We start from the raw sequence: 13959 nt of genomic DNA, 5'->3' as shown, positions 1-13959 counted from the left end.
TCTCTACTGCTGCAACATCATTAAATACAACTTTAATTCCAGTTTCAAGCATCTCATTGATCAAGAATGATTCATGGAAGGAAGATTTACTGTGCTGTACTAACTATGCTGAGTTATTGTCAAGCTTTTTGCCTGCTGTGCAACTGAAGGTAGATTTGCAAAAATGAAAACTTTAAAAGGACAGTTCTTCCCTAAATCAAAAATACATATTTTTCCTCTTACCTGTAGTGCTATTTATCATTCTAGATTGTTTTGGTGTGACTTGCAGAGTATTGGAGATATCGGCCGTAGAGATGTCTGCTGTCTCTCTAATATTATGGAACTAGATTGCACTTGGGTTGTAGTGCTAAAAAATGAATAATACATTTATTGATTAATAAAAACATAACAACAAATTTGGAAACTCAACTGCAATGTTTCTTTCCAGAAATGATGTACTGGTTACTCAAGATAATCCACAGACTTTATTGTAAGCAATTTCATGTAGGCATTATTTTCTTTTCACCGAACTACACCTGCCAACCACATCGCTGCGCGGAAGGAAGTGTGCATCTACTCATGGGGTGTTTCTCAAAGTCAAGGAGAACCTTAAACAGCCAAATTTTAAGGATGCCAAAGGACTGTTAAAATGTCAAGGATCCTTCTGAATTTCACCAAGAACTGAGTCCTTCTTTCAGAGAAATTCCAAGGATGCATGTGTGGATCCTCCACGGGTATAAAATCCCCACAATGCTTTGCACACGATTTGCTGGAAGTGCAGGCGGGGCCTCTTCAATGAAACCTATGCCAGCTGAGCTTGGTAGGATTTAGATTAATATTATTAATATTTCATTTCACTGGATCAATATCTCCAGGAGTTTTTATTATACAAGCTTGAAAATAAATAGACAGAAACTTCTTAATTTACACTTTCCAATGTTTCCACTGCCAAATAATGAGATTTTTAAAATAACGTGATTTAGACAAAATATAAACGTTTTTAAAGTATTAATGTACAGCAGAGATGGTCAGCTTCAATTGGTGTATTTTGCAGGGGAATCGCGATGAGAACAGCAACAGTAAACACATTGGAATATCTTGCAGGGCAAAGCATCACTCACTTGTTTTGGAGTGATCATATTTCAGAAGATTACATGGCAGTAGGGCTGTAGTCAACCAAAGAAAATCTTGATCGACTAAAGTCGCACATAATCTTCAACTAATCGATTAGTCGTAGGGGAAAAAAAATATTTTTACTTCTGCGGTGGTGTGTCTGTGTCACTCTGCAGTTACACATCCAAAACACTAGCTGGCAGTGGAGGACTGTGTTAAGTGCTGTAAAGTTTAGTTCAAATCAAACTTTATTTATATAACGTTAGTTGATTCAAAACACACATTAAATATGGCTTAATAGAGACAATTTCAAACACAAGCACGCAAATTGGCTTCACTATAAATCGCAGAACTGACAGACAAACACTTGTCTTTATCTGGACACATTTCCCCACAAATACAACATGTAGCACAAGTCTATGACATTTTACATTGTATAAATTAGCCTAGCGTCTAGCAATCTTTTCCTCTTCTCATATAAAACCAGGGACAACAGCAACATGTAACAAAGGTAATGGTACATAATTTGGCTCCATTACAGCTCACAACATTCACCAACAAAACAACTCTCTTATACTAAACACGTTTTCCAAGCAAATACAACATGCTAACGTTATTAGCGCCAGCCTGTGGCATTTTGCATTGTATAAATAAGCCTAGCGACGAGCGGAGATTTCCTCTGTTCATATGAAGCCAGGAAAAATCACACACACGACTTAAAATGCTATTTTAGTGGAGGCTTTGCTGTCTTCACAATTTATTGTTTCTTATCTGTGAAATTAAAGTAAATACAAGCTTTGTTTCCACTGAGGGAAATGTTTCAGCTTACAGAAACTGACAGGAGGTCTGCGTCACCGCGACGCTGAGCGTGAGGGTGGGCGAGTTCAACTTTATGTCAACAACGGGGGTGTTTTGAAAACACCCCCATTTTCACAGGTAACTTAGCCTGTCCCCCCGCCACAGGAAATAATGGATTAATCCTGGAAAGCTATTGATGTAGCACTTTTCTCCTTATGAAAGTAACACGGCGATTATTCGACTAATGAGAATTTGGTCGGACAAGAGCATAGCGACCAAATAATCGACTAGTCGACCAGCAGACTACAGCCCTACATGGCAGTGTCATGTACAATCGGTGCAGTCAGCCATTTCAGATCAGACCTGTTCATATTACTGTAGTGGAGTGTGTGGTGACACCCACATAAAATATGGATCACTTTGAGATGACAGTGATTCTGTGTGTGGGTCTGTGTACTGTAAATGATAATTCAGAACTTTTTTCGAGCTGTTGTCTTTACTTCATTACTCCACTTACTCTTAAGTATGATCCAGAAATATATTCTCTCTAAAAGCCTAAAATGCCAAAATGATCGCAGCACCCTGAAACCCCCTCAGTCTGCTGAGGGTTAATAACGTACACCTGGGGACACTCCTTATCCTGTTCCATTGTGTGTCCAATGAATGCTACAGTAGGAAGGACTCTTGCCTTGCCTCTGGAGGATCCTTCCAAGGATCCTTGACTTTGAGAAACACCCATGGATGAGAGGATTGTGCTCATGACAGCACGAGATGTAAACATTAATGGAGCTCTCCTTGGCTGAGCTGTAACATGACCTAGCTCAGTGGTGCTGGGTGAACTAGCAGATGCATACTTCCTTCTGCGTTTGTGATACAGATGGCGGATACAGTTTGGTGGAAAACAGCTTCTACATTAAACTGCTCAGGCTCTGTGGATTATCTTGAGTAACCAGGCCGAGTGCCATCTAGATTGATAAATAGCACTACAGTGAAGAGAAAAATTTATTATGATTTATGAGTAATTTATGAGTGAACTGTGCCTTTAAGGGGCCTCCTGCTGGGTGAGTTGAGATACACATCATGTTCCAATAATGTCTGTCAATTGAATCTGTCTGGAGAGTTGTCCGGTATATTCTTCTGCAGCAGAAAGGAATTGTATTTTGTAATATCTAAATGTATCTAGCCAACCATAAGGCTTACTTGAGCTGCCTTAATACCTGTACTTTCTGATCATGACAAAGCAGGTAATGATAATGTCAAGTCATAGAACTTTTGTTTTAATGTAGCAGGCCCACATGTTTTAAAATGTTCCTTACAATTTTAATTAGTAGCAAAAAATGATCCCTTCAAAGTAAAGGTGCTGCAACATTATAATCTAGCTTCAAGTTGTGTGTGTGTGTGTTTTAATGCCATAATCTCAGTTTAAATAAAAGATCAACTATATAACTAAATATATTTCATTCTCTCTTCCCTCTTTAAGCACCTTATTTAGTCACAACCATTTGCGCTGAAACATTTCTACTTCACACAGTGTCAAAAAAAAAAAAGTGTGATCATGGAAGCAGCAGGCTGTATACTCATAGCAAAACAGTATACAGCTTTTACCCAGCACGTTGCTACTGTAATGTTAAATATGACCGACTGGTGTTCGATGAGCCAAGTGATGAAAAAGGAAGGCGCCGGGACAAAAACATTACCTGTCTGAAATCGCTAACCTGCACTTACAACAGCTGTTGTTATAAGCTGAGGTTAGCGAGCGCAAGAATAAACCACCTGTCATCCTCTCCGGCTCAGCAGCAGCAGCAACAAAGGGAACACAGGCAAAAAAAAAAAAAAAAAACCTAGAATAAGCAATGTCCCCAAAACTTCAGCACTGCAGTGGCTCTGGCGAAAATTTAATTCATTGCGAATACATTTCAACTGTCTTAAGAGCGGCAGACAGCCTTGAGGGACTGACTCTGATAATGGATTTTAAGCCCTCCGTGTGGCATGTCGCTGCTCTGTGTTAGCACCCACTCTGACAGGGGTGGTTAAAATAACACCAACCCAAAAGAGTCAGAAAAGAAATAATACCACTGTGTCTGCGATCCTCTGAGTTAATCTTTGAAGACTAGAAGGCTTTGTCAGTCTTTGTCTGCGTATTAATCAGCCACACACACACACGGAGGCGCGAGACTGCTCTGAATCATCTTAGAGTAATATTTCATCCAACATTTATACTTTCTCAAAGTGTGAGTTGAAATCCTTCTGAGCTGACTATAATCTTAAGTGAGTGAGTATATATGTTTTCTCTCTACTTCTCATTTTCTTTTCTTTCTTTTTGACATGGTTCCACTGTGGGGGTAAAATAAAAAAAATTTAAAAAAAAAAAGAAAGAAACAGCAGTGTGGTGTCTGTGTGCGTGTGTATGCTCATACCTGTGTGTGAAAAGTATTAATTAAATATGCTGCGATATGTCCAGGGGCTTATTAGCACATACTCATTCATATTTTATACACACTCTCTCCCATGTCTACTACTTCCTGCCTCTGGGTCTAATAAGGATTCATCTTATCGGCATAGGTTTAGTATGAGAAACTGTCTGTTCAATTTAGTCTCCAGCCCCTGTATGTGATGCAAATTAGGCTGCAACTGTGAAAATACATACAAAACATGCATTGGGACCACTGTTATGGATGTCACTGTTGTTATTTTACACATATCAGCTATTTCACACCACGCAGAAGCACGTAAATAAGCTAATGTGACTACATTTGTATTTACAGCGATACAACAAACCCCCATGGGGAATATTTTTAGTTTAATAAATGCCAACATACTATGGAGTGGAGGAAATAACACACATAACAATTTAATATGTTAGCACAAAATGCATGGTAGCACATACTGAATATCTTTTATTCAACTTTTCCTACATTTGTACATTTATACATAAAATAAAATTCAACTTTTGTGCGTATTTCCTTAGTGGGAGAATAAACTAAAGCCTTGTCTTTAAGATATCACAAAATAGACAGAGCATGAGATGCATGAAATTCATCTGAAGCTGCATTTGATTGTGTCATGCACTATGCAAGACCGACAGTGCACCATCGCTGTTCATGCATATTTTTAATGAATTATCCATATTGCTGGTGCTTGGGTGGCACGGCAGAAGAACACCAAACAAGTGCAAGAGACCTGGGGTTATTATAACGTGTTATCATATTATCAGTAACAAACTGACGAACACACCGTCAACAAGTCTGGGGCAAGAGGCAAGTGCCGGTATATGTCGACGAAAACATATCTTAGTGAAAAACAGCCACGAGCTACTAAATATGTCAAAGGTGGAAATTGTCTTGGTTCTCATGAATGATGGGGACTGTGAGTCAGGTTTATTAATATGGAGTAGTCGTCATGGTAACACAGTAGGAGGTAAATCGTGGGGGGATGAGTTGCAGAGGGCATGTGCGGAAGAACTTGATCTGTATAGAAAATGCTGAACATGTTACAAGTGCTACAAAGGTATTTAGTGTATTCAATTAATTCTATCATTACTCAACAACGGGGGCCAGGAATGCTATTCATCGTTTGCGATCAAACCAAAAAGGATTTCATGAATATTACAAATAGAAGGTTTGGTAGCCAGAGTGGAAGCTTTTTTCTTATTTCACTTAAAAAGATGAGGGGGAAAAAGACAGAAAAACAAGAAAATTGCCTTATCTGTGTTTGTCTTTAGTCGACACAACAACGAAAAGACCAGTCAATTTATAGCCCTGTCCAAGCTCTTAATGACCCAGCAAACCATCCTCCAGCAATTGAGATGGCTCATCAATTTAATTACTTTACAACCCAAGCCCGCCCCGTGCTGTCAAAAGCCTGGCATCTGAAGCTTCCAGTCACCCTGCACTTGTAAATAGGCCAGAAGAAAAGCTCCTTTTGCACAGATGTTTACAGTCTTACATGTAAAATAAAACTAGGGTTTATGAATTAAACAGGGACGCATGAAGACAGGTCTATCAAATATGAATTTGTTATACATTTTCTACACATAATAGTATCCAGAAAAGCATATTACAAACACTATCACTGCTTTTAGTTTGCTGCTGCTGCCACAGGACCACTTTCTATTGATCCATATTATATTGTGAATGACTGCCCATTGTCGTCATCACAATGAACCGATGCACCTCATGTTGTTAATCTCTTTCAAAAGGCAATTTCTGTGTTTTCCCAGTATCCCAAATGGGTAAAAAGTCACTGTAAACTCACCTTAACCACACTAAAGCAGAAAGTATCATACTGCCAACGTCTGTGTACAAAAAGAATACAGCAGCACGCACTACAACAGCTTGAGTCATAACTACTTCTAACCATAGGCCCCATAGTGTCCATACCTACACTAAAGTGCCTACAGTAACACCAAAGCATACTAATTATGGCTGTAAACAGCACATAAAATATTATAGATTGCTTGCAAATATCACAAAAGCCATATTAGGATATAGCAGATGGCATGCAAATTTAATGAGCGGCATTATCTTGGGAAAGAAACATTAAAAAGAGGTGATTATGTAAATGAATGAATTTTAGAATATATTCAATACTTCATCAGGGTGTTAGATGCAAAATTCTGCAAGAACTACTGCGCAGCACCCAGCACTGGTCATTATATGAACAACTTAATCAATTTATGTTGGTGCGGTTATTTCAGTTTTATTTGTTTGAGGTCCTTGGCTATTGTTCAGGGTCTCTGTATCCCAACTGCGTAGCCACGAATGTGCCTTGATGTCCCTGTGCCATCTTAATCTCAAGCACATCTAGCATGATCACAAAAACACGTATGATTTAGCGGCAAATTAAAAGAAAAAAAAAATCTTATTTCTTACATTATTGAAATCTATTGGAGAAAAAATAGACTATAATGGGCAGAGACCTCTCATGGATGTATAATAAGATTCCCCATCTCTGCTATGTTGCACCGTCTTCATCGCCATTGGGTGCGAGCCAGATTGTGCGTTGTGACTACTCATTTAAACTCCTTGCTAGGTTGACGGGTGCTAAGACGTTGATGGTGCTGGTCATCCTCACAAATTAAGGTTCTCGACTTTTGTCCCAAGTCTTTCTTCCAAACATGGACTGTTTACTTCGAGCACTCATTACTCTTCTGAACTAAGCAGTCAAGCTCTTGTTTTCCACTGTTAACCAGGTCAAAAGAAGCAACAGGGCAACTATGTTCAAAGGCTGACCGAACACTTGATCTGTCTCTTCATTTGAAAAAGAGATGGCAGACATTTTGGATTATGGAGAAATTATTTTGTTGTTCAAAACCAAGCCCTACCGTCTCGCCTTGGTAGCTTACATTGCTCCTATAGTTCCCCATCACATGTATGTCCTACTAATGTGCCTTTGTATAGATTGTGCTTTTTGACGGTAGCAGTAATTCTTGAAACAGGAGCTGCTGGTGCAGCATATTGTTCTTGGCTGAGGGACTGTGAATGTATATTTATAAATGAAGCTAAACTAAGAAAATCTCACACTTTGCTATATTGATGGATACATGATGCTGCTTTAATTTATGTAAGTGGCACACTGTCAGTTTGTTTTTGCCGCATAGTGGCATTGTGCAAGTGCCTTATAGTCTTACAAATCAATTCAGCATTAAATAGAGAAATAATGATGCAGCTTGCCTTATTCCTTGAAACTATCACATGTAACTAAGCAACAGTAAACACAACCAGTAGCCTGCTTTTTATACAACTTACAGATGGCAGATACTCTGAATGATGTTTCAATGAGATCTCAAAATAAGAGTAAACTAGGATTATCATCTTGCAATTGTAAGCCTCATTGAACCAGTCAAGTTGCACTTACGGTTTACAATCATGTCTGTGAAAACATTGATGCTTCACACATCTTCCCTGAGCCAGCAGTTTTAAGATCACCAAATTAGTATCAGACCAAATGTCTCCTCTTCTGTTCTTGAGTTATTACAAGGCATACTGGCCAGAAAAGTGCTATTGCAAAACATTATGATGTCACAGTAAAGCTGACCTTTGACCTTTGGATAAGGTGTCATCACTTCATTTTATTCTATTAGATTTCTGTATGACATTTTGTCATAATTGGCATATGAATTCTTGAGTTATGGCCAAAAACATCTTTTGTAAGGTCTAAATGACCTTGACCTTTGACCTTCGACCCTCAAACTGTAATCAGTTCATTCTTCCAAGTGGCAAATTTGAGGAAATACCCTCAAGGCCTTCTTGAAATATTGTATTCACATGAGGGAAACAGAAGCAAAGACTCAGTGACCTTGACCCCAGACCATCAAGTTCTTATTAGTTCCTCAGTTGAGTCCAAGTGGACGTTTGTGCCAAATTTTAAGAAATTTCTACATGGTGTTCTTGAAGTATCTTGTTCACTCGACTGAGGCACAAGAGGTCACAGTGACCTTTGACAACCATAATCTATTGAATTCATCCTTAGGTCCAAGTGGATGCTTGTGCCAAATTTGAAAAAAAAATCCCTTGAGGTGTTTTTGAGATATTGCAATTTCAAGAATGGGATGGATGCAAGGTCACAGTGACCTTGATCTCTGACCACCAAAGTCTACTCAGTTCAACCTTGACTCAAAGTGGATGTTTGTGCCAAAGTTAAAGAAATTCCCTCAAGGTATTCTTTTTTTTCCCCCCAAGATTATTTTTGGATGTTTTTGGCGTGGGGTGGGGGGTGGCAGGCTGGAATCGAGCCCGGGTTGCTGCAGCAAGGACGAAGCCTTTGTACATGGGGCGCCTGCTCTATCCACTAAGCCACTGACACCCCCCCTTAAGGTATTCTTGAGATCCCATGTTCACAAGAAGAAGACAGAAGAGGTCACGGTGACCTTGACTTGAGACCTATGACCACCAAAATCTAATCAGTTCATCTTTGAGTGCAAGTGGATGTTTGTGCCAAATGTGAAGATATTTTCTCAAGATGTGTTCACCAGAATGGAACGGTTGGACAACCCAAAAACATAATGCCTCTGACCACGGCTTTCACTAGCATGGAGTCATCAAACTGTTATGGTTGATCTACAGATCACTTTGGTTCTTGCACACATTATAAAACACAGGCCCACCTTAATAAATACTGTGCCCTAAACCTATGGAAACTTTTAGGTGCACAGTTACAGCTACAAAACATGGAGGGTGATACGCTTCAGTGCTAGCATGCCCAGACAGTATATCTGTAGCTCCTGTGTGTCTAGCCAGACTAAAGGCTTGAATTCAGCATTACGAGTGTGGCTCTAGTCTGCTGCCACTGGAATAGGTTGTCAACACCCTCTGAGCTCTGCTAGCTAGTTAGCTACAGCTCAGCGCAAGTTCAGCTGACAGCAGACTGATGGATGAAAAGTGTAAGTACTAGGCCTTTTATCAGTAAGTCTATCACTGGCAAGCACATCTCTGACACACACACACACACACACACATACACACACACACACACACAGCCTTTTGCTCCCAGTAGCTATGCATTTACTGCACACTTTATTACATACATTATTTCTCAAGACCAACTAATAATTAAATGGTAAACAAACATTCTTAATACACCCTGGCTTTAACACAGTTACATTTAATTAGCCTTGGATCAGCTGAAACCATATAGAATAGTGAACATTTACCACATGCACAGCAACGTGTTCATGTCAGCATGTCAATCTAGATACAAAGCCAGCACATGGCATCTGCTTATACTTACCATGCAGCCGGATGAGTCTAGCTGTCTGTCAGTCACACACTTGAAGTTCTTCTTGCAGCCACCATTATCTTTGGTGCAGTCACGGACGGGCCCGAAAGATGCCAGCAGATCCTCTACTGTCTCAAAGTAAGTGGACATCATGGCTTCTTCTCTGGAATGGAAGAAAGAAAAATAGTTAAAACAACAACACAAAGAACCTTTGCATATGGAGTGTAAATGAGGACACACCAGTACACAAAATGACAAGTGAAAAAGGACGCCTGAGCAGCTAAACATCCCTCACCAACTGGAAAGCAGTCTCTCATAAACTCGCTGTTTTTAGTGCAATTAAGAAGCTACTCATGCTCGTACATAATGTGACACATTCTGCTGCGCTGGTAGCCTTTACCCTTCCACCTGCAATTAATGACTACATATAATGTTTGCAACTTGCGTTTTAATTCCGTACGAAGCTACGAAAGTCAGTGTAATTGCTGAAATACTAATAAAATGTAGAAAATGAACAGTAACAATAACAGAGCTGTTACTGAATACAGAAAAGTATTTTATTCTCCAAGTTAGGATTTCTCTGTGAGCTTTAGCTCCGTTTTGTGACTGGCAGAACAAAGGTGAACCTTGCTAAACCCAATCCAACAGTAGTTTAAAACTGGTGTACCCTAGGGTTTGAGTTGTGCTGTACCAGGCTTAAAGCGTTTTTTAAAACAGCTGTGTTTTTTTTGTTTTTTGTTTTTTGTTTGTTTTTTTTAAACTTTGACTGGAGTGATGCATGCAGGGGAATGTGCTGGTTCATGGTGGGTCATGTCTCGGACTAATCGGTGCATTGGCATTAATTGGACATGTCTGTCACGGTGTGTGATGGAGAGCCTGGGGAATCATCACTCTGCATCGATAAACTCTCGGGACTCATCCAAGGCCAAGGGATCCAGGCCCGCCTTAACTGGCAGTGTTGACGGAGACAACAGAAAGCACAGACAAATACATGCATACATACTCAGAGATAAACAGAGGCAATAAGAGAGAAATAGTAAATTACTTTATTTCTAGTTTATTTAACTCATCATGTTCTATTTACCCACTTAATGTTGTTTTTGACATATAGGATAGCATTATAATTATATTTTTCATTTGTGGAATTAGAGGGCTAGACTGCTAGATGAGCCTGCATTTATCAGATCTGCATAATGACAAAACTTTACTCAAATTACATTTATTGTTCATTAATAAAGAAATTAGCAATACATTTATAACAAAACTAAGAGTCTACAGGCATGCTGGTGGCTCTGTGAGGCTGTATTTAGGTAGAAAGTTGCTTGAGCTAAATGCTAATGTCAGCATGCTAACGTGCTCACAATAACAATGCCAGCATGTTGACGTTTAACATGTTTATCATGCTCACCATTTTAGTGTGTTAGAATGCTAACAATTGCCAATTAGCATCACATACAAAGCACGGCCGAGGCTAATGAGAATATGCACCCATTTTGAATGTCATCGCTGAATTGAATAGGTGTTATCAGCGGTTATCAGCACTGAAGATATACTGGTAGGTTAGAGGGCTTTTTCTACATCGACTAGTATATTCAGAATGCTATTATCTTATTATTAAATGGCCTTTGGCAAACGTTTATGTTTCTTTATGTTTCAGCGATGCTGCGGTTAAGCTGTGATCCTGTTTAGGCACAAAATCCACTTGGTTATGGTTAGAAAAAGATCATGATTTGGCTTACAGCACCTATGTTTGGTGGCACAATTGCAGCTGGATCCACAGCAACAACTCGCTAAAAATCTCCCATATTCTGGGGCACCAAAACACCCATAAACGCTGTGATGTGTTGCTAAAAAACTCTCTTGTTCTGGGATATACACGCTGCTGGAAATGCAGTGATGACTGACTAAAAAACTCCCATGTTTCACTGTCTGTTTTAACCAATGTCTATAATGCTGATAATGACTATTAACACCTATTAAAAAGTGATAAATGGGAATCATTAGTTTTGCAGGTATTCAGTAATAAACCAAAGTATTGGATAAATGAGCATTTTGACCTGATAATGACACCAGATGAAAATCAGGGCATCACCAAAGTTATTACAATTTATCCAGGAAGGGACACAAATGTTCATTCTTTAATTTTCCGTAACCGCTTATCCTGTTAAGGGTCATGGGGGGGCTGGAGCCTATTCCAGATGACATTGGGCGAGAGACGGGGTACACCCTGGACAGGTCACCAGACTATCACAGGGCTGACACATAGAGACAGACAACCATTCACACTCACATTCACACCTACGGACGATTTAGAGTCACCAATTAACCCGCATGCCTCTGGACTGTGAGAGGAAGCTGGAGCCTCCGCAAAAATCCCACGCTGACAAGGGGAGAACATGCAGGCTGCACACAGAGGGGCTCCCCCACCCTGGGGTTTGAACCAGGAATCCTCTTGCTGTGAGGCAGTAATGCGAACCACTGCACACCATGCCACCGGAAATAAATGTGTGTACCAAATTTAATTGCAATCCATCCAATAGCTGCTGAGACATTTCACTCAAAACCACAAATGTCAACATCACGGTAGCGCTATAAGGAAAGTCAGGGCATTAAGTCAGCAGGGTACATCCTCTGGGGATCATGCATGTCTGAACAAAATGTCATGGCAATGCATCATGGCAGTAGTTTTTGAGTGGACAATTTTTGAGATATTTCAGTCCAGACCACAGTAGTGGACAAACCGACAGACACAAAAGAGGCCCAGAGCCCCAAAATGTTGAGCAAATAATGTTCTCAGTTCAGATTGGGATTATGTCTGGTTAGACATCCATTGATCTGTGTACAGTGTGTGTGTGTGTGTGTGTGTGTGTGTGTGTATCACTCTGCCACTGCCAGGGCTACTTCTCTTTGAAAGAAAGAAAAATCATTATAAACAAAGGAAGAATCTATCATTTCCAAATGCTGGATCTTTGTGCTTTCTTCTGAGAAATGTCAGCTTCACCAATGCCGTACAGCTCGGCTGCTGTGTTCACTTCGGCATGCTCAGCCATGCCCATACACTGAGCTCTGCATGCCTGCTGTCAAGAGTGAACGAAGGGGTAAGCAACCCCTGTGTTTTTCTTTGCAGAGAAACAAAAGCCCCGTCTCTTGCAATGGGACCACAGGGACCAAAATGTGTTGTGATGGTGACTCGACTCTGCAAACAGCAACACGATCTTGAATGATGGGAAGACAGATGCCCCGCTGAGCGAGTGTATTGCATTGTCACCGTCACTGTTGTTGCGTGTCTCCATTTATGTGTACTCGGGTACCTATCTGGCAAAGGTAGTGCAACTGAACATAATAACATGCATAATGATGTTGCTGTTAATTTGACTGAAGTGTTTTAAAAAGTAACCTGTCTTCAAAATAGTTGTAAACATCACAGAGGCATGTATCTTGAAAAGTTTCATCAATGAGCAAAGGTGACAAAGCGAACTCTTATTGACTCCGCATTCACTGTTGAATGTTTTTGTGAAAAGAATTGTATAGTGACCTTGTCATTGGCTTTAGGCAAAGATGAAAGACAAAGCATTAAAATTCATAAAAAAGGTAGGAATGCCCTGTGCACGGAATTGACAAAAAAACCTTCAAAATTCATATCTTATTAATATAAGCAAGGATGTATTGCGGGTAGATGTGGGCAGACACCTACCTCCCTTTTCAATTACAAAATACTATCTTTTTTTTTTTTTTTTCCATATTTCATAGTGTCTGCTCATGTGTGATCAGCATTTGGAATGCTGTTTAACACCTCACACTGTTTTCAGCAGGGCGATTTTTTTTTGTTATTTTAAACATTTGGTTTTCATGTTAGATTTATGGCACATCAGCCCGTAATTGGCACATCTTCTTTCTGTGTGAGTGGTGAAGTATTACCGCTCACTGACAGCACATGGAAAGTGTCCCCTTTGCAAAATCAAACCTTTGCTGACATAGTGCTGTGCTGATGGAAAATCACTCACTGTCACACACTCTGAATATATATATATATATATTTAAAAAAAAAAGATGTCAACCAAGCAAACCTTTCAGTTAAAAATGTGGATATTCTGCCTTTTGATTAATGGAATCAGGAGTTTGTTTGTTTGTTTGTTTTTTGTAATCTATGGGAGAACTCTGGCTATTTATGCTTTGTGTTTTCAATGGCCACTTAACTGACTGTTCCTATTGTCTATTTGATTCATGCAGTAATTTAAATGTGGATATGAATGGCATCAATGAAACAGAAGAAACTATATTTCATAATAATTTTAGTCTGTTGACCACAAGAGGGAGCATGATATAGCAACAATATTTACAATTAAAATATTT

General features: G+C 39.6%; 1 protein-coding gene across 1 annotated transcript in view; it reads right to left on the bottom strand.

Moving 5' to 3' along the window:
• astn2 (astrotactin 2) overlaps window positions 1-13959 on the bottom strand; it is a 443146-nt gene that overhangs the window by 171080 nt on the left and 258107 nt on the right. Inside the window, exon 11 of the mRNA XM_033646535.2 lies at window positions 9619-9769. Within this exon, the coding sequence (XP_033502426.2) occupies window positions 9619-9769 (151 nt within the window). The remainder of the gene's footprint in view (window positions 1-9618; window positions 9770-13959) is intronic.

Source organism: Epinephelus lanceolatus, chromosome 19 (genome assembly GCF_041903045.1).
Source record: "Epinephelus lanceolatus isolate andai-2023 chromosome 19, ASM4190304v1, whole genome shotgun sequence".
NCBI classification, from domain to species: Eukaryota; Metazoa; Chordata; class Actinopteri; order Perciformes; family Serranidae; genus Epinephelus; species Epinephelus lanceolatus.
The sequence above is the reverse complement of the archived record's forward strand: the minus strand, read 5'-3'. Positions and strand labels throughout refer to the sequence as shown.